Source organism: Astyanax mexicanus, chromosome 15 (assembly GCF_023375975.1).
Source record: "Astyanax mexicanus isolate ESR-SI-001 chromosome 15, AstMex3_surface, whole genome shotgun sequence".
Classification (NCBI taxonomy): Eukaryota; Metazoa; Chordata; class Actinopteri; order Characiformes; family Acestrorhamphidae; genus Astyanax; species Astyanax mexicanus.
Genome location: NC_064422.1, coordinates 13475431 through 13497488, shown reverse-complemented (window position 1 = coordinate 13497488; position 22058 = coordinate 13475431). Strand labels below are relative to the sequence as shown.

General features: G+C 37.2%; 1 protein-coding gene across 1 annotated transcript; it reads right to left on the bottom strand.

Moving 5' to 3' along the window:
- Nucleotides 1-15544: 15544 nt before the first annotated feature.
- Nucleotides 15545-22058, bottom strand: LOC111192369 (clarin-3). Its single transcript, XM_049464940.1, has 3 exons — nt 21720-22058; nt 20369-20554; nt 15545-18606 (listed from the first exon to the last, which is right to left on the bottom strand). Exons 1-3 carry the CDS (start codon nt 21949-21951, stop codon nt 18338-18340), a joined length of 687 nt encoding a protein of 228 aa, XP_049320897.1. The 5' UTR covers nt 21952-22058; the 3' UTR covers nt 15545-18337.

Here is a 22058-nt window from a genome sequence, read left to right as displayed (position 1 = left end):
AAGACTGGTGGAGGAGAACATGATGCTAAGATGCATGAAAAAAAAACTGTGATTAAAAAGCAACCAGAGTTATTCCACCAAATATTGATTTCTGAACTCGTTGTGACTTAAAACTTTATGAATATGAACTTGTTTTCTTTGCATTATTTGAGGTCTGAAAGCTCTGCATCTTTTTTTGTTATTTTAGCCATTTAGTGCTCTCTCATTTTTTCCAGAGCTGTATGCATGCAAACTGAATTCAAGAGCAATTTTTTTTACAAGAAACTGAAGTAACAATAAAATCAAATATCAAAACTGCACAAAATAAATATTTATTTTTTTATGTATTTTTGGGTTCTGACCCATCAGTTGGTAATCGCTGGTCTAGAAGTTCTCTTTTATTTAAATGAGTTCACTGAAATTTAAGGCCTATTTTATCATTGAAATGTAATTTTTAGTTTTCACACTGTGATATGAAACAAGTGTTCCAAACTTTTTAAATTTTTTTCGAGTGTATCCAAAAGAATTTTACCTTTGAAAGTTGAAACTTTCAAAGCTCAACTCCATTTGAAACAATTAGTGTTTTACAACTAAGCAGCTCTGTTCCTGAAGGTGTTAAAGTGATAAAGTGGTAATAAGATGGTAATAAAGTGGTAATAAAGGATGAACATGTAAATGTATCAGGAAACATCAGCTGGATTTGATATGCATTAAGCCGGGACAAGGTCGAGTGTGGACATGTCAACACACAAGAGTTTCAGCCTCTACATGCATAAATAATGAGCGTACTTTAATGATCCGTCCAATACGCATCAGCAGCGTTAGTTTACTCACTTAACTGCCTCGTGTTAATGAGGTTGATACAGGGGTGGGTCTGTGTTAACGTTACCTCAGATTAGTGAACCTCATTTACTCTATTAATGTCCTTATGTTTCATTTCTTTTTGGCTCATACCTTTTCTGAGCCTGCCTGAGCATATACAACTCTCCAAAAAACGCTATTTTACTATTTATAGGTTTATGTTTGAGTAAAATGAACATTGTTGTTTTATTCTATAAACTACAGACAACATTTCTCCCAAATTCCAAATAAAAATATTCAATTTAGAGCATTTATTTACAGAAAATGAGAAATGTCTGAAATAAAAAAAGATGCAGAGCTTTCAGACCTCAAATAATGCAAAGAAAACAAGTTCCTATTCATAAAGTTTTAAAAGTTCAGAAATCAATATTTGGTGGAATAACCCTGGTTGTTAATCACAGTTTTCATGCATCTTGGCATCATGTTCTCCTCCACCAGTCTTACACACTGCTTTTGGATAACTTTATGGTGCTTTACTCCTGGTGTAAAAATTCAAGCAGTTCAGTTTGGTGGTTTGATGGCTTGTGATCATCCATCTTCCTCTTGATTATATTCCAGAGGTTTTTTATTTGATAAAATCAAAGAAACTCATCATTTTTAAGTGGTTATTATTTTACCAGAGCTGTATTTTTAAACTTTTTTGCACAAAAAAGAACTAATGGCAGATCTATTGGTTTATTTAACATCAAATTTGATGTTATACCACATATAAAGACACAATGACTGACTCATATTAGGTAAAAATGTGAAAAAGAGAGGAAAAGTGATAAGACTAGTGATAAGGTTTTGTCTGATAGCAGCAATTTAGCTGTTTGAACTAAGAAAGAAAACCGTCAACCCAAACAACTCCAAAACATCTGAAGAGGACAAGATAGGGAAGAAAGTCACAAGTCAATATTTTTTTTTACCTGTGGATTATTAAAGAGCTGTTTTCCATAGCTGAACTCAGTTCAGTGAAGATGGCACAGGGTCAAGTGTGCCTGGTATGAAGAGCTTGAGCCAGGTCAACATCAATCAGTTCCTCCGTCCAATAAATATAATAATATAATGGGACTGAATGTGGAGCTGTGTGGTTCTAATGGCCCATAATGGTAGGAGGTCTGACATCATAATAGCTCCATAATTTCTCCAGCTCTCTTATTAGGATCATCCCAGAGGCCTGAGTAACCACTGTATGTACGTACGTGGACACACACACACACACACACACACACACTGCAATCATCTCTGTCACATATTACTGACCCCATCTGAGAGAGTTCCAGTCACCTTTAATAAAGGGAGCAATCGTTATGCAATTACACTTAATGAAACAGCAGCTGTGGACGCTGCCTTATGTATAAACCTATTATCTCCCCGGCCTGTGAAGCTCCTCGATCATATTAGCATGATCAGGACAAAATACAGGCTAGGAGGTTTTAGCGCGGTTTCGAATCCCGGTCATGCAGCTTGCCATCAGCTGCCAGAGCCCTGAGAGAGAGTTTCAGAGTGTGCTCATGTCTGTGTTCACTGATGTCTGATCACATTATCTCATATTCTCCATACATCCAATCAGATCCAATTTCATCTTTTTACCTTTCCTGACATGGACAACTGACCAGAGGAGGATTAGTCCTTCCCACAAGTCTTGATTCTTCCTACATATCTACAGCTTTGAGGGAGTTTTTTTTGGCCAATGTTGCCTTTGGCTTGCACAGTGGGCAGATATTTATTTTGGACGTTGTTTAATTATGTGTCTTATGTATAATATATCATATGTGTCGTATGCAAAACCTTGTCTCACTGAATCTGCCAATAATTATTTACATTATATCAGAATTTATTGATGAATAGACCAATAGAAATGCTGCAAACTCACTTAAAATATTTTTTTTTACGTTGATCATTCACTATTTAAACTGATTTTCCTTCCTCTGCAGAGCTGCCATGTATTTCCTGTGCTTAATGTATTTGAAATCTAAACATGGCTGTATTTTAGATTTGGTATGTGATCTGACTCCATGCCAAGCGAATGCCAGCCAGTGGCAGAGACAGTATTGTGTGAGGTAAGAGTACCTGCGCTGCTAGACAATACCTGATTTACTCTGACGCCTCTGCTCCAGCCCAGATCATATAACTAGAAATTTACTGACAAAGCAGGAGATGATCTAAATCAAACTCAATGGCTTCTGAGCCGCCTGAGCGAGACTTGGACGTAGCAGAGAAATTTGAAGCTGGAGACAGTAGGACAGGTAATGGAAAGTATTCCTCCTGGGTCGTTTAACCTGAAGAATGACGGCCTGAGGATTAAATAAAGCAGAGGGAGCACGCAAGAGTGATTCTAAGAGGTCAAATCAGAAAACTCACTTTCCTTATTTTACCATTATTGAGTGAAATGAATGAACCTGATTCCTGAATTTACAGGACATTAGCTATACTACTTATTTGCTGCCTACCTGTGCCCAGGTATACTGTACAGTAACCTGTGTGCCACCATTTGCTAATATCATTATTTACCTGTGCTCAGGTAGACTCTCTATTAGTGTTATTATTTACCTGTGCTCAGGTACACTGTATTAGTGCTACCATTTCACATGCACAGATATACTATTACTACTGACTACTCCTGTTATTTGACATTACTTTGCCTGTGCTCCACGGCCTGCTAATGTCACTATTTACCTGCGCTCAGGTATTCTGTGCTACTATATCCTTGGCTCTTGTAGTCAATTAGTGTAGCTATTTGCCTGTGCGCAGGTGTACTATGTCTGTTAGTGTTACTATTTCTTTGTGCTCTTGTAGTCAATTAGTCTCTCTATTTACCTGTACTCAGGTGTACTATCTATTATTGTTACTATATTCTTGGCTCTTGTAGTCAATTAGTGTCTGTATTTACCTGTGGTAAAAAGTGCTTCATTATAATTCCAGGTCATTGAATGATGCTAAGGTGGCAGAAACTCGTCCAGCTTGAGGAATCACTTCAGCCACTGTTTATAATGAATAAGCAGGGTGAGATGTTTTGGACGCTCAGCCCTGAGCCGAGGCTTTTAGAGGTAAATCCAGCTGATAGATACTCAGACTGACAGCGAGAACCGGGTTCCCTACAGGCAGCTCCAGCCACGGCACAGGAAGAATTCCAACGCTGAGTGTTTGTGTCAAACTTAAAGGATTAAAGATCACAAGGAATAATGTTTGGAGTCACCCACTGAACTGATTTAGCCCCACAGCTGATCCCCCCGCTGAGCTGGACCGATGAGGCAAAGCAAACAGGCTGAGTTGTGAGAGTTGTTGGTTTTGCAGTGCTGTTGTGTTGTTTGATAATCAGATTAGGACTGTTCAGTCATGTTTATTACATTTAAATAACAAACACTTTGAAATAAGGAGTTTATTAATGCTATTAATTATGTTATATATACTTTATAAACCATTAATAAGCAGTTATAACACATACATGAAAAGGTCTGTTGTTTTGCCAAATAGTGGTTCCATTTTTATTTATACTGTTAAACCTCTCTCTCTGTGGATGCTTATCTTACTTTGTCTTTTCCTTCAGTCACTATTCATGAACATTTCTGGTAATAACATATCTGTTTTTACCTTTAACTACCAGATTAATCCTTTATCCAATAATCATAACATATTATTTTATATAAATTTACATAAAACAATATTTACTAACTAAACTGACTTTCTATATTATTTTATTATATATATTAATACTGACTGATGAAAAAAAAAAACTAGGATAAGTTTTATGTAAATACTTACTATTATTTTATTTATTTATTTTTTGTTCATATTTTCTTTTTCTTTTTTTTTCTTTTTCAATCCCTTTTATACTGTAAATGCTCGGCTGCATTGTAAATGAGGGTCACTCTTAATTTACTCACTAACTAAAATAAAGATTGGCTGATACTTGATGGAAATGGTTAAAGTCAGATCACGACCAAGAGCTCGATCCTGACTCTTCTCTGTTCTGGACCAAAGATGCAGAACCAACTTCCATTGAGTGTCAGAACAGCACTGAGACTCACTAAACTAACACTTTTCTCCCAGAGGTTTAAACATTATCAAAGCGCCAAGTATCGCCATAAATGTGTTTGTCAAATGTATTTTTTGTTTGAATGCGCTTTTTATTCTTTTTTGAATGCATAATTTTGCATCAACCAATGTAAATATTTGCGCTTTTGGAACTAAGAATATATATATAATACTATTTACTGTAGTATTATAGTTCTATGTTGCACTTTCATTGCACATTTGCACTATATATTGTCTATATTGTACTGTTTGTTCCATGTTGCACTGTGTTGGTTCACTGTTACTCTGTGTACCTGTACACAGATATAATGATAATAAAAGCCTGTTGACCATTGATTAGATTGTAAATTGTAAATATAAAGTCAATTAAGGAAGAAAGAAAGAAAAAGAAAAAGCTGTTTCGTTTGTAACATCAGTGATATAAAGGCGTTTAGAGGTGAAAGCAGCAGCTCTTGTTTTGGTTAGTCTGGACTCTGGAGTCTCCATGATGAGATAAATCACCTTTACCTTTACGCTCTCAGATCTGAGAGAGTTCCCATACAGCTCTAGTTTTATAGTGTTGTGAAATCTCTCTGCTCTGAATATTCCTCTGCTGATGATGCCTCTCCATCAGCTGTTCTTCTGAGAGCTCAACCAGGACCTCTGCTGGTTATTAGCAGCACTGTGAGTGTATGGAATTTTACACTGTGGTTTATTGATGATGATGATGATGGTGGAGGAAACTGGCCTGTTCCTTAATACAAATCCGGCATACAGAAACTAATGTTGACAATTTAGACATAAACTGACCTAAACTCCTGTCCTAGTTTTACTTAATATATAGGCCAACATTCCTGCAACCTTATTTTTAATTAAAAACCACAAAGCCTTTTTGATCATCTTTGCACCATTTGATCATATTTTGATATTTTGTAAACAGCATGATTAATCATCAGGCTCAAATAAATAATTTAAAGAAATAGATAATCAGACTGGTAAATGGATAGATAGAAAACAAGTTCATATTCATAAAGTTTTAAGTTCAGAAATCAATATTTGGTGGAATAACCCTGGTTGGTTTTTAATCACAGTTTTAATTTCATGCATCTTGGTATCATGTTCTCCTCCACCAGTCTTACACACTGCTTTTGGATAACTTTATGCTGCTTTACTCCTGTTGCAAAAATTTAAGCAGTTCAGTTTGGTTTGATGGCTTGTGATCATCCATCTTCCTCTTGACTATATTCCAGAGGTTTTCAATTCCGTACAATCAAAGAAACTCATCATTTTAAGTGCTCTCTTATTTTTTTAAAAAAACTTTTCATTTGAATCTAAACACACACCCGATCACACAGATCAGGTTCTGTGAGGTTCTCTGAGGTTCTGCTGAGAGTGAGAGCTCCTGATGGTTGAGCAGCTGATGAGCAGGAAGTGTTAGCTGGGTGATTAATCTCTGTAGGAGTGAGTGGCATGTTTGCAGTGGGTACCCCTGGCCCTTATAGAGCTGAGAGGGGCCGAGAGGGGCCGGCGTGTCACTCACAGCGTTTTATTCCCCCATGTCTCCACCAGCTCGGGTTACCCAGCTCGTACATCACACTGCCACCACTACGTGTGTAAAGGTGTGTATGAGTGTGTGTGCTGGATTGGAGAGTGTGTGTGTGTAGGGCTGGGCAATGTTTTGTATGAATACTCATGCAAAAACCTCCAGAATGGTACAATTTAATTTATTACAGGCTATATTCAGTGTTACTACTATACTATTGCTACTAATTTCTCAAATAAAAATAACAGCTTCCAGATTTCATTTAAATGAAGATCGCTCAAAAATTAAACATTGACTTCCATTAATAGTTCAGAAGGATTTTTCTTTTTCTATTGTAAATTTGGAGATACAATATTAATGCATGACAATGACAAAATTCTGGCACACTGACGATATATAAGTAAAACTGCTGAAGTGTTGTGTTTATCATTTCTTTTCTTGAATATGAAATACACTGACAATAACTAATCTACAACACCATTAGGAACCTCTTCAACAACATTGGGAAATCTATTCAAAACCATTGGGAACTTCTTTAACACCATTGGGAACCTTTGCAACACATTTGGGCACCTCTTTAATACCATTGGGAACCTCTAAAACACAACTGGCAATCTCTACAACACCATTGGAAACCTCTACAATATCATTGGGAACCTCTACAACGTCATTGGTAACCTCTTCAACAGCATTGGCTACCTTTGCATCACATTTGGGAACCTCCTTAACACCACTGGGAACCTCTACAACACCACTGGGAACATTTTCACGTCTTCAACACCACTGAGAACCTCTTCAACACCATTGGGAACCTCTTCAAAACCACTAGGAACATTTTCACGACTTCAACACCACTGGGAACCTCTTCAACACCACTAGGAACATTTTCACGTCTTCAACACCACTGAGAACCTCTTCAACACCATTGGGAACCTCTTCAACACCACTAGGAACCTTTTCACCTCTACAACGCCATTGGGAATCTCTACAACCCATTTAGGAACCTCTTTAACACCACTGGGAACCTCTTCAACACCATTGGGAACCTCTTCAACACCACTAGGAACCTTTTCACCTCTACAACGCCATTGGGAATCTCTACAACACCATTAGGAACCTCTTTAGCACCATTGGGAACTTCTACAACACCATTAGAAACATCTTCAACACCATTGGGTACCTCTATAATGCCATTGGGAACCTCTACAACCCATTTAGGAACCTCTTTAACACCACTGGGAAGCTCTTCACCTCAACAACACTGGAAACCTATTCAACACAATTGGGAACCTCTTCACCTCTTCAACACCATTGGGAACCTCTACAACATTTAATACTGTACATATTGGTTAAACTCTACTTCTGTATGTGTAGCCCAGCCATGTTTATCATTTATTGCTCCTAGTAACTTTTATATCTATCTTCTTGCAGAATAGTATTGCAGTCTGACACATTCTTCTGGGTTCAGCCATTGTTTCAGTGCTGAGAGTTTGTCTCAGTCTGTCATGGTGTCCCTGTGCAGGCCTCTGTTAAATGAAATGTCACTGGGGTTCTGATGACCTGAAGGTGGCTAAAAGTCACAAATTGACATTTACAGATTGGCTTGTCAGCGGAGCCAGAAAGGCTGATTGATTTTCTTCCGGTTGAGTGTGATATTCAGTCGTCAGTAGACAGGGTCAGTACGAGGTCCGCGGCGGCTCTGGCGCTCTGTAGCCCCTCTGGCTGCCCGGCTTTTTCCTGGTGTAATGGAGGAGAGCGGAATGTGCAGGAAGTGCCGATGCTCCAGGCGAATATCTCACCGCGAGCGAGATGGAGAGGTGCAAGGATGGAGGGATGACAAAAGAGGTGAGCTGAGTGTCGCCTCCGGGGGCTTCAATGTCACGCCCACCTGTTGACTGGAGCTTAAGTGCACAGACAATGCAGGAGGCAAAATGATCCTCCCCCTCTCTCTCTTTCTTTTTCTTTCTCTCTCTCTCTCTTGCTCTCTCTCTGTCTTTTACCAATCCAACCCCCCCACCCCACTACCTTCATTCTCTCAGGGCTGATATCAATCAGCAGGTGATGAATCACCTCTAAAGGTGAAGGAAATTCTCATCAGCATTCTGTGTGATTTTTGTTCAAATATATAAACAATAAACTCAGTAAACTTGTAACTGTTACAGACTAAAGTAAAAATGGTAAAAATGAGATATAGCTTGAATAAAAGGGACGAAACAGAGAGCGTAATCGCTATGCAGGTGAGGGTCGGAACCCGAGAGAGTTAACTTTAGCATGGAAGCCAAATTACAAGACATAAAGAATAAACCTGGGCCAGAAATAGAATTAAAACATAGAGGAGCACAGAGCAGAAAGGGCAAGTTAAAAATATAGACTAAAATGAGTTTCGTCTCCTCGCGTTTAATAAAATAGCTATTTGTCCTCTGCCATGCACTGTAATTACATTTTGGGCGCGCCACGGTTTTCATGGAGATCCATGTGAAAAAAAACACAACAGCAAGTGGAAATGGAGGAGCTACTGAATGCCGTGATGATGTCATGTGACCGAGAAAAAAGCCTAAAAACTCACAAAAACTCCTCCTGTTTTTACAATTGCAGTTAAAAAAAATTAAACACAAAATGCAATTTTTAAATAAAAATAAAATCCAAACCTGTGTGAAAAAGTGTTTCCCCCACTAATTAAAACCAGTTTATCTGTTTTGTTCCTATTTGCTTTTAATAAAACTGCAGAGTGAAAAGGGTTTATTATCTTTTATAAATTCATAATTTTATAAGTAGTCACCCCTAAAATGTTGAGTGCTCCTGGATTTCCACTTCGATTGTTTTTCATAGAATTGCACAAATACCTAAAACTTAGGAGAAACCTTACAAAATTCCACATCTCAGTTCACGCTATCTTCATGAGGGAACACTATAGTGGAGGAGATTCGCTCTGCTTTAGCTGAAAGTCCGGACCTCACTCACAGCCGACTGAAAGATCAGTCTTTGAGGAGGACGAGTATCAGATTCCTGTCCAGCGTTCCTGTGGTCCTGCATTAACAGTTTTGGGACGGGGTGCTAATTTGCGGTGTTGTCGGGGGGTAATTGTGAGCCCGTGGCAGAGCTGTGACAGAAAGAGGCGGCGAGGCGGAGCCTTCATCAACAGAGGAAGCAGCCCCGGCTTTTAAAGCTCAGGTGTGGCTTTTTGTGACAGAGGACTAAATTATAGCTCAGAAAGGATGAGCTGGTGACTGACAGGAGTGACAGTGCTTTAGTCTCTAAAACTCAGTCGAGGATTAAAGAAGCAGTTTCACTAAAAGCTCTTGTAAGAAAACATCCCAGAATTTCTCTGCTCTTTTATACAGATGTACTGTGTGAATGGCTTGGCTGTGTAAAGTTAATGGTGTATTAATTTACTTTAACAGACTGAGTAAATCCCAAACACAGTCTCACCAAACACTAAAAGTCTAATACTGGTAGTTATAGATTTGCTCAAATTTTTAAGAAAAGCGTGAATGTAAGGAACCATGTGGATGTGAAAGAACACCCCAAAAAACTCCACACACTAAGAAAAGTAAGTACAGATTTGTACTTAAAAGAGTAAAAAGCTTGTCGCTGGGACTTTACCTTATATGGTGGTACACAAAAAGTACCTTTTAGTGAAAGATCTTTATGGTACCCATGGTTTTTGTGCCAGTAAAGATTATAAAGATTATAAACATTATTATCAACTAAATATGGCTCCAAAACTTGATCCAAAATTGTCTGGCAAAGCTAGCTTATTCCCACTATTTCAGAAAGATGCACTCTTAAGAGGGTTATCCAGTTAGCCATGTTAAAAGTCTATATTCTCATTTGCCTATTGGTTGGATTGGCTAAATTCGAGACATATTGGCCAATCTTAAACTTTTGAATGCCATGAATGGTACATGGGAAAATATCTTACAATTTTTAAATGGTGAAACACAGATGTGGGAGTTTTAACAAATGTTTAAATTGTTTAGATTGTTTAAGTTTGTTGGGTTGCTCTTGGCTCTTAGTAAAAAATCTAAGTTCCAGGAAGGCCTTTTAACCCCATCCCAGCCTCTAGAAAGCTCTCAGTGCTCTTCATACATACTTTACATAATCCATACACACTATGTATGATGAGAAACAGCACATGGAGCTGTCAAAGCGTTCCGAGGCTGACAACATCAAATAGAGAGATCATATGCGGTGCTGATATATTTTTATAGCCTAAGGAGTCCTCTTGGTAATCCAGAGTTGTCAGTGTTTTGTTCAGAGCTCCGGTATTTCACCACTCTGTCACCTGGGTCTTCACGCACTGCAGAAGCAACGGGGTGAACGGTGTTGAAACTGCTGAAATGAATTAGAAATGGACGGCGTGATACCAGGCTGAGATGGGAAAATACCTGCTGAGACTGTAGGAATGACGGCAGCTGCACGCTGTCTGAGACGGCTGGGATCTCGCCTGTTTTACGGTCGTTTAGAGGCTGAAACAGCCTGGGCGCTCTGAGAATCACGGTCTCAGTTTCAGAGTTCAGTTTCTGATCTCTGCAGCTCTGTCTTGCTTCACTGGCTGCCCCTGCTTTCATCTTCACACCTAGCCATCACCTACAGCTTCAGTTACCTCCAGCAGAAAGACAAGTCTGAATAGTACAGATGGGCTTTTTCAGGGAAAGCAACTACTGTTCTAGAATACTCTCCAGTCAAAGTATTTCAACACTGTTTATTTATTTGTCTTCAGGTTTAGAATGGCTGGATAAATAAGTGAGCACTTAAAAATTATGAGTTTATTTGATCTTACCAAATTGAAAACCTCTGGAATATAATCAAGAGGAAGATGGATGATCTCAAACCATCAAACCACCAAACAGAACTGCTTGAATTTTTGCACCAGGAGTAAAGCAGCATAAACTTATTCAAAAGCAGTGTGTAAGACTGGTGGAGGAGAACATGATGCCAAGATGCATGAAAAAAACTGTGATTAAAAACCAGGTTTATTCCACCAAATATTGATTTCTAAACTCTTAAAACTTTATGAATATTTTAAATATATCATTCTCTTTAAGAGTAGATCAGGTGAGCTCTGGCTTTGGTGGATTGCTATTGTAACGGTGCAGCTACCTGGACGTGTTCAACAAACTCTTCTCAGCAGAGGAAACTGAGCTGCTGGTTGACGCTGTGAAGGAGCTACAGCAGCTCTTTTACGGGAACAGCAATGTTATTTTATTTACTATTCTGTTTATTGTTGATGTAAAAGTTTGCCAAGATAGCGATGAACGTCTGACTGTTGGCGTCTGTCTAGGTTGTATTCAGTCAGTGGAGCTCCTGTGTTTTCTGTTACCAAGATAAACAAGATAAAACTCCAGAAATGTACCTGAACACACCACGCCCATCAGTGTAGATATATTCAGAAGATCTGCTGCTGTTTAAATCAGACAGGAGGAAAATAGGAGTGAAAATAGACAAATAGTTGGTGGGGTGTAAGATAGCGATGAGCACTGGGTGTTCGCTAATCCTTCTTTTACACATTTTAAACTGTTCTGCAGGCTTTATAAACAGTAGAAATGTCTGACAGGTTTATGGCTGTTTAGCACTTGCTCCACTCCCCATGTCTCTCATTAGCGTCTCCTCAGGCCCTGAGGAACAGAGTCATAAATAAACCTGTAGCTGAATCTCTGTCTCGGTTAGAAAAACACACACTTGTCTCTGTGCTCTGGGTGATAAGAGTGTAACAGAGTGGATGTGAGCTGTAGACTGAACAGAGAGTCACAGGGTTAAATATCTCTGCTCTGGTTCCACCGGTCCTGCCTTGTCTTTGGGGTTTTGCTTCATTCATCATGGTGAACGACACCAGGATCAGTGCAGGGAAAGTGCTCACACTCACTCCATCAATCAGGGCATCAGTCAGCACTCTGAGACAGCGCCCATCAGTCCTGCCGAAGGCGACTCGGACCCTGTAGCACAGCACTGCAGCACAGGCCTGATTTTATTTATTCATCAATTAACCAGGCAAGTCATTAACCCTTTAACAGACCAGCGTTTCTGTTAATTATAAGCCTGATATTACACACTTAAAGATTTATATTCAAGCATTACATAAAAAAGGTTTCCTGTTTGATAATAAACATTACTACAGATTCTAACTGTAAATGTAGTAGAAATTGTTTTTAAAAATGTAAGTAAATCTGCAACTTTAAAAATGTAATGAATATAATAATTGTATAAATAAGCATATACCAGTGGATAAGACAGCGAGTATGTAGTGATGGCCAACTCACAGCAGAGTAAAGAGACCAATGATGTGTTTTAAAAGGACCGTTTATAGCAAAGTGACAAAGAACATCAAGTTTCTGGAGAAGGCTTTTGCAAGCAGATCTGTACAGCTCTTGACATGTTCTCCTCCACCAGTCTTACACACTGCTTTTGGATAACTTCATGGCTTTGTTATATCCAGAGCTGTATGTTGGTGCTGCAAACATACAGCACTTCTTCACACCACTGTATATACAGCTCTGGAACACTTAAAAATGATGAGTTCCTTTGATTTTACCAAATTAAAAACCTCTGGAATTTAATCAAGAGGAAGATGGATGATCACAAACCATCAAACCACCAAACTGAACTGCTTGAATTTCTGCACCAGGAGTAAAGCAGCATAAAGTTATCCAAAAGCAGTGTGTAAGACTGGTGGAGGAGAACATGATGCCAAGATTCATGAATAAACTGTGATTAAAAACCAGGGTTATTCCACCAAATATTGATTTCTGAACTCTTAAAACTTTATGAATTTTAACTTGTTTTCTTTGCATTATTTGAGGTCTGAAAGCTCTGCATCTTTTTTTCATTTTTCCGACATTTCTCATTTTCTGTAAATAAATGCTCTAAATGAGAATATATTTATTTGTAATTTGGGAGAAATGTTGTCTGTAGTTTATAGAATAAAACAACAATGTTCATTTTACTCAAACATAAACCTATAAATAGCAAAATCAGATAAACTGATTCAGAAACTGTGAAAAAGTGCTCTCTTCATTTTTCCAGAGCTGTATAATGTAGTAAATAATAAAAACTAAGAAAAAGCATTAATTGATAATATGTTACAATATGTATATAGAATTTGATTATGATTTATAAAATAAGTACTGAATATTCCAGCTTCACTAAACTCTGAGAGAAGCTCAGACGGATCACTCCATCACTGCTGGCCAGCAGATGATCCAGAGGTGCTCACCTTTGAGTCGATCAGGCCCTGGAGGTGTGTGAGAGACAGAGCCGGCTAAAGTGGAGAAAAAATAGCTGCAGGTGTTTTAGAGTTAGATCTTATCAGATGTTAACTGAGGAATGACACCTTAATGGAGCAGCAGGGGTGCAATTACATCCCCCCCCCTCCTCACCTCTCTCTCTCTCTCTCTCTCTCTCTCTCTTTCCACACCGCTCTCTATCTTCACTGACAAATTAAGGTTAAAGACGGAGATAAGAGCTGGTTCCTCCCTGTCTGTCCAGCAGCAGCAGCAGCAGCTTCAGAGTGTGAGAACAGGCCTCTGATCCTGGATCAGATTATGAGCATCACACTGAGAGTCATGCAGGAGCAGCACTGACTCAAAGTGCATCAGTCTCTGCTTTCTGAGTGATATTAATCAAATGGGTTGACTGTCTTAAATAAAATAATAATATGTATAATTATAATAAGAACAATAAAAATCACAAAAACAATATTCTTAGAAAAAAATATTCTTAGATTCTTATGAAAATGCCAACATCTGTTTCCTACACAAAGACACAAAAACACTTCTTTTTTCCACCATGAACCAAAAATGTGCTTTGCGACACCATAAAAACAAGTCTGTTTTAAATGATCTGTAAAAACCAAACATTGCTCAATTATCCAAAAATCTGCTTTTACAAAATCTTTTTTAAAATCAAAAATACTTTATTTGCTTGGTGAAATATATATAATATAATGCACATTTTAATATACTTACTATGTGTGACATACACATGACCCCATGTCCTGATGCTGTTAAAAAAACAATATGCATATATGTGTGTGTGTGTGTGTGTGTGTGTGTTTTATCTGTTTGAGTGTCAGAGCATCCATACCCTACAGCTACAGGTGTGTGTTTCAGAGGAGTGTGTGAGGAGGCGTAGTGTTACACTGCTCACTAATCCCATCACACACTCAGATACTGAGAGAGAGAGAGAGAGAGAGAGAGAGATTTTTGGGAAAAAATATATTTTTTATAGGAGGAGCAATTAAAGGAGCAATTAAAAAAAATGAGCGTTTGTGCAAGTTTGTTCAAATTATCCTTTTTTAAAAACTTAATTAATAGGCTAATAAACTATTCTTCCAGTATCTAGTGGATAGTATCTATAGAGAGGATGCAGTGGGGTGTATGGACTAATGTAAATGACTCTTCTGCCACCTAGTGACAGAAAATATTAAAGATATAGTCCAGTGGGCTGTAAGACCCAATCCCATTCCTTACTTTTACTTTTACCCTTTCTCTGCACTCTAAACCCATAGGTTGTTTAAACTCAAATGATTTAAGTCTGTTTTGCATAAAAAAAATGAATATTTCTAAAGAATACTCAACTATTTTGAGTTAGTTTGTGGGCACATATAATGTACTATAAAAACTGAGATCTTTGAGTTGAACCAACTTATCTTATCTGAGTTTAGTCTGTTTTGTCATTAACAGCTTCTTTTCCATTGGCTTCTGTCACAGTCTATTTTCATACTGGGTGTGTCCAACAGTTTCTGACTAACACTCACCATCAGTGTGTAGTGATTCCCCCCCTAGGCTACCTTACAAATAAATCAACTTCCCGTTTAGTTGTAATAACTTGATGTTCTAACTTAAGTTTTCATTATCCATTACTTAACTTTTTTAAGGCAACCGGTTTCCTTATTTTTTTAAAGTAAATTCAACTTATCCGCATTTACAGTGTATGTGTATGTTTTTCAAGTGTCACCCTTCCACATGGAGTTAAAAGTAGAAATGGTCAAAACCCTCAATCTAATAAATGAAATACATACAATACAACTCTTCAAGAACCGGAAAAACAAATAAATCACTTCAGTGAATCAGCTTCTCTGATTTTGCTATTTATAGGTTTATGTTTGAGTAAAATGAACATTGTTGTTTTATTCTATAAACTACAGACAACATTTCTCCCAAATTCCAAATAAGAATAGTCTCATTTAGAGCATTTATTTACAGAAAATGTAAAGATGCAGAGCTTTCAGGCCTCAAATAATGCAAAGAAAACAAGTCCATATTCATAAAGTTTTAAGAGTTCAGAAATAATCAATATTTGGTTGAATAATTTAATAGTTATTGGTGGGATCAGGAGTTGAATTAGTCCAGGACCACATACACATGTAAAAAATACAGCAAATTATAGTCTATAAAATTATAATAATCACACAATGATTTCCATGCAAACCGAACAGAAGGAAAACAACTAATACAGTAAATCAGTAATAAAGACAATAATAATAATAATAATAATAATAATAATAATAATAATAATAATAATAATAATATTATTTTTAAAATACATATTCCTGAATTAATCCCTTTATTCGGTGTTCAGGCATAAATCCTAAATCCACCTCTACTACAAGATTCTTCATCTGGCTGCAATCAACGCTTAAATCATGATCAGGGCATTCAGCACTGAGAACAACTTAAATAAATGTAATTTTAAAGTAAAATTCACACTCAAGAAAAGCTGAAAAGAAAAAAAATGGATTGAGTTTTAAGTTAATAATCAATACAAGCGACAAAAAACTAAATCTGTTGAGAGACTGGAGACTGGAGGGAGACACAGGTCCAAAGTCTAGAACTTTACATTTGTCAATGGATCCATGATCTAATCAGGAAGTAGCAGCAAAAAATCCAGCATTTCTTCATCTGACAGTTTTACAGTGGTGAACGTTTATCACATAATTACAGTAAATCATTCTACATTTTATATCAGGATGATTATGGATAGTAGTGAAACGACTGGCAGAGTGACAGAACAATACGGCCTCAAATCGAGCATTACAGTTCTATCTATTTTACTGTAGATCTGTAGAGAGATCAGCGACACGGCTTAAGAACATTTTTCTGTAAAAACAACGTTAACAATAAAAACATAGGACTCCAGTCACAAACTAAGCTTAAGTGTTTATAAGCAGAAGTACATGAAAAAGAAAAAACAGGATGGAAATATGTACATTTGCCATGAAGTACTGAAAAGTACTGAAAAATTGTAATGAAGTAAAAGTTCCTTTACTTTGCTAAAATTCTACTCAAGTAAAAGTAAAAGTACCCATCTACAAATCTACTCATGTAAAAGTAAAAAGTACTCCATTTAAAATGTACTTTGAGTAAAAGTTACGTAGTTACTTTTAATCATCTGATGTAAAAAAGTAAAAACAAATCATAAATTAAATTGTTTTTAATGAATTATTATTCCACATAATAATTTGGACCTTTCAGGCAGTATTTGTTCAGATCAGCACATAAAACATTTTCAAGAACAAGTGGCATAGGTTTCTATCATCCATTTTTTTTCTTTTTAACTTATCATTGCTATGCTTTAACTGCCATTTACATGTTTTTGTTTAATGTTCCCTATAAAAACTTAAGGAATTATCATTAAAAACATGAAATTATACAAAAAAATGTTGGTCGGCGCATTCACAGTGCTGTAAAGAAGTGCTGCAAAAAATTACACACCTTTACCTTTACCCGTACACCTGCTTTGTATTGGACAGAACATAAGGTCTGATTTATTTAAGCTCAGTATGATGTAAATAATAAATAATTAGTAAGGCATTTACATACGAAGCTGTGTTTATAAGAAGTAGAAGTACATGAAAAAAAGGATTAGGGGATGGAAATATGTACATTTTTGAAATTTTGAAGAAAGTATTATTATATATTATACAGTATTTCTGTGATACTTGATATATTGCAAGGATAAAATAGCATATTTTTGCACTATAAGTTGCACTTAAAATCTTTTAATTTTCCCCAAACATCATCTGCGTTCAGAGGTGAGTACATCAGACTGTAGTATGCATGTCTACTGTGTGAAACATAGATACTTGGAGCGAACCGCTAGCTAATATCACCCTGTCTTACCGGAACATTCAGTGTTTCTCAGTGTAGTGCTGTCGGGTGGCATTAGCCCCTAACTGCTAGTGGTTAGCCGCTAATGCTAATTCTAATACTCCAGTTTTTGAAGAAAATCTAGAGCTCTAACAGGACTGTAAAGAAACAGAAGCTCTTTACTCACTTAAACAGTTTTCAGGAGAGAAATCTGTGTAGATTAACATCCAGCACTCGTTTAACTTTAAAAAGAACGTTTGAAGCTCCTATATTTTAATTAAAATATTGATATTTGGTGCAACATGTATCGCAAACTAAAACAATACAATATATAGGGTCAACTAACTTGGTGATGTTGGTTATGTTGGATATGACTGTCAACCATTGTGGGCCATCAAACTCCAAATAAAACAATAAAAGCTTATGCTGGTCAAGAGTTAAACTTGTCAACCAGGAGATTTGTTAATTATATTAGGAATAATATTGGGTTGACAGATATATATATGTTTCAGACGATGCAGTATATATTAGACTACACAGTATCATGCTTTTACACTTTGGTATTTATGACTCAAACTGAAGATCATATTATAGTCATGGTTTACTACTGATCAAAGTTCACATAACAGGAAACAACAGTCGATTCTTACATAACGTCTCCTGAACTCACACAAAAATATATAAAAATGATATAATAGCTCTGTGTTCTGTTTCCGACTGAACACATGAAGAGCTGTAAGGCATGATGAAGACCATGTACCAAAGGTTTGCTGGATACAGGTGGGTCCCAGATGTTTCCACTAATTACCAGCAAGTATCTCCCCATCACAGCCACCACCACTGTCCTTCTGCACCAAATCCCAAACTGTTAGAACATCATGATGTCTTTGGGGGCGTCCTCTGTGGGTTTCTCCTGCTGTCTGCGGTGTGTGTTATCTATATGGACGTACAGATACACCAGCAGGATGGTGAGCAGATTGAGAATGATGTAGGGCAGCAGAAGGAAAAAGCCAGTCATGAATTTCATATCTTTGTCCTCCACCACCACGTCTCCAGTGTGCTTAGCCAGTTCCTGTCCCAACTTTATCACCATCACGTTAATCAGGTACAGCACCAGAGCCAGGAACGCCAGAGATGCTGAAATACAGTACGTAAAACAGTGAGAGAACAGGGAGCACTGGTGAACTGAAGAATGGCGTGGCATAGAGGGCAACCACCCCCCTTGTGGTTTCTTTATACTTAAAAAAGCATAGCTAAAGTGCAAGTGCCATTTAGAGTGGCAAAAAAGAGACATAGCCTATGTTTACATTACCTAATTTTTGCTCAATGTGGCTCAGATCTGATTTTTTCATGGCTGTGTGAACGTGCCAAATCTGTTTTTTTTTTTTCAAATTAGATTTGAGTCACTTTAATATGTGGTCGTAAACCAAATGAGGAATGGGTATGTGGCATGAATGTGAACGGTCAAATCGGAAATCATGCTTCTTTCTTTTTGCTTTTACGCATTAGCTTTAGAATTAGCATCAGCGCTATGTGCTTCTCTCTCGTATCCACACTGCATCTCTTGGTGCAGCTGTGTGGCTATAGCTGCAAAAAAAAAAAAAACAGCAAAAGCAAACCCCCTGTTCTTTTTCCTGCCCCTCCTGTCACATTACACACAGATACAGATCACTTTCATTTACAGTGAATGTGAACCGACAAGATAGACAAATCTGATCTGAGCAAAAAATTTAATTTGATTAATGTGGCTTGTTATTCCCTCTATTGGCTGCCTTTTTTGGGGAAAAATGTTATTGGGTGTCCACTTGAGCATTCCTTTCTTGTAATAAATGATGTTAAAACAGACAGTTTGATGATCTGGTGTGAAACATGATAATGAGATTAAACTTTCACAGCATTCCCAAATACAGCACTTTTAGCCGAAGTTCCCAACAGGCTACAATGCTAGTGATAGCGGCATGGAGTTACCCATACCCAAAAGTTGCTATTTTAACACCATTAACAACAAACTCAAAGTAGCTCAACACTTAATTGGTTCATACTGTTTGTATAAACATTGATTAATAAACTATCTGTGGATTTTTTAAGTCTTCAGTGCCTTATTTTAACCCTTGTGTGGTGTTCGGGTCTGTGGGACCTGTTTTCATTTTTCATCAAATGATACTAAAAAAATATTTTTTCTAACTCAAACTCATTGGCATTGGCTCATTTTTTGTGAAAAACATATATCAAAACACATTTTCGATAAACACACACTGTACACCCCCCCCTACACATTAACATTACACACAGTATGTTTGGACTCTTTAAAAAAAGAGTAGCACTTTTTGAAAGAAATGTAACATAAGAAAGGTAAAGGGCAAATATTAACCATGTAAGCTGTTTATATTGCTTGCAATTTATGTGAAGCAAGCATGTGTAAAGCATTTTAATGTAAAATTGCTTCATTTTGCTGAATTAAATACAAGTAACAAAGTAAACGAGTAACAAAAATATGAACACCACACAAGGTTTAAAGACCCCAGTTTTTGCCTGGTTTTAAATGTCAGTGCTCTACAAATACATTTTTTTTACCAATGAAGCATGGAGCTACTTTAAGCTTGTTGTTAATGGTGTAAAAATATCAATTTCTTTGCATGGGTAACTTTATGCCCCTATCATTAGCACTGTTAGCCTGTTGGGAGCTTAGGCAAAAAGCGACGTATTTGGGAATGCTGGGGGAAATGAAAGTTTATGAATGAAGGACTATTCGATAAAGAAATTGCACTTCTTAAGTCCATTTTACATCAGATTTCTTCTTTAAGACACATCATCAAACAATAGATTTGTAGATACATCACAAGGATCACAATATAAATTTAAATTAAAGCACATATCATATGTAAGTCAGATTTCTTACCACTTAATCCACTGCAGGTGAACAGTCCAATGGGACCCATGTAGGTTTCGTACGGGTTACTGACGGTGTTGTAGAGCGTGATGAGGAGACTACCTGCTGAACCCAACAGAGCCAAAACCAGCAAACATACCACCAGACCCTGCAGAGCCACAGCAGCTCCACCAGTCTTCTCCAACCTCGTAAAAACTACAAGAAAAACAGACATACAGTATAATATTCATTAATAACACATTAATAAAGCTTTATTACACACTGTTTCATCTTAAGAATAAGACAATTTGTTTACACATCTAGAATTCTGTTTTAAATATTATAAAATTGGTATTCCTCCACATTAATCCTCTGATCTAAAGCTGATGAACTGAGATGGTGATTTGAGGTGATTTAATTAGGATGAGCTGGAGCTTCACAGCGTGAAGGAAAAGCAGCAGCTATTGTTCAGCACCTCCAGGAACTCCTTTCCTTAAGACGTTGAGAAAACTATTCCAGGTGACTCTCCCTCATGAAGATACTAAGATTAAAATATATTTATACCTGCAGATCTGTCCTTAAAGATACATCTGATACTTATTCAGAAGAGTCTATAGTATATTTATAGGTAAATATCTAATCATTCTGCATGTGTTCCTGTCTTTTGTATTAAATTTACAATCTGAAAACAACATAAAAATAAAGTAAACACACTGAATGAGACCTTTATCTTGGTATTGCATTTATGGTAAATATACAGTTGGAGTTTGTTGTTTTTTGTTAAAATCAGTTGTAAAAAAGCACAATAAACAATCAAACTATATAAAGCAAAATAATTGCCAATTGCCCACAAATAATATGTATTTTTACACAATAAAGCATGCTCAGTTTGGATAAAAGGGGAGTAACATAGTGTTTATTGTGCATTATTACACATAATAATGCAATGATTAGTAACTTTACATCCAGTGGCACCCAATTGTGTACTATCATGATATGATTCAAGGATTCAAGGAGACTTTATCGTCATTCGCACCAAATGAGGTACATGTAGTGGATGTTGAAAGAAGATGACACACATCCCACAAATACATGTTCCTTACAAATGTGACCCCAATTAAGAGAGATCTAAGCATTGAAACAACAAAGATTGTCTGTCTGTCTGTCTGTCTGTCTGTCTATCTATCTATCTATCTATCTATCTATCTATCTATCTATCTATCTATCTATCTATCTATCTATCTATCTATCTATCTATCTATCTATCTATCTATCTATCTATCTATCTAAACCAAGACCTTACTGATGCTCTAATTTCTGTTTCTTTTAATTCTTTAAACTCTTATTGAAATCTTTACTAAGACTTTTTTAAGTCCCCCACCTGTGAAAGTATCCTCAGAGTCAAACCTGGGACATGTCGTCTTCCTCTCGGCTCCGGCGAACAGGCCCATGACGATTTCAGCAAAACCGTTGAACTGGTTGTTGTCTGAAGGGCCGCAGTACATTACGCAGTCAGCCCAGGCAGTGGACATCCCATAACCCAGAATAGCGATTCCTCCTGCGCTTAATAAAGCGCTGGAGAAAAAGTACATCATCTTGGTTGTGGACGGCATGGTTATAACGCCTGGGTGAGTTTCCTCAGTGTAGAACCGTCTGAACTCACTCTGAACACAAACCTGAAGATAACTCACCAACTACCAGAGAGAATTACTGCACTGGG

Coding starts and splice junctions, on each gene's coding strand:
- LOC111192369 (XM_049464940.1), bottom strand. CDS start 21,951: ATGCCGTCCACAACCAAGATGATGTACTTTTTCTCCAGCGCTTTATTA. Junction 20,555..21,719: donor CTCTGAGGATACTTTCACAG/GTGGGGGACTTA, acceptor TTTTTCTTGTAG/TTTTTACGAGGTTGGAGAAG. Junction 18,607..20,368: donor CACCTGCAGTGGATTAAGTG/GTAAGAAATCTG, acceptor ACTGTATTTCAG/CATCTCTGGCGTTCCTGGCT.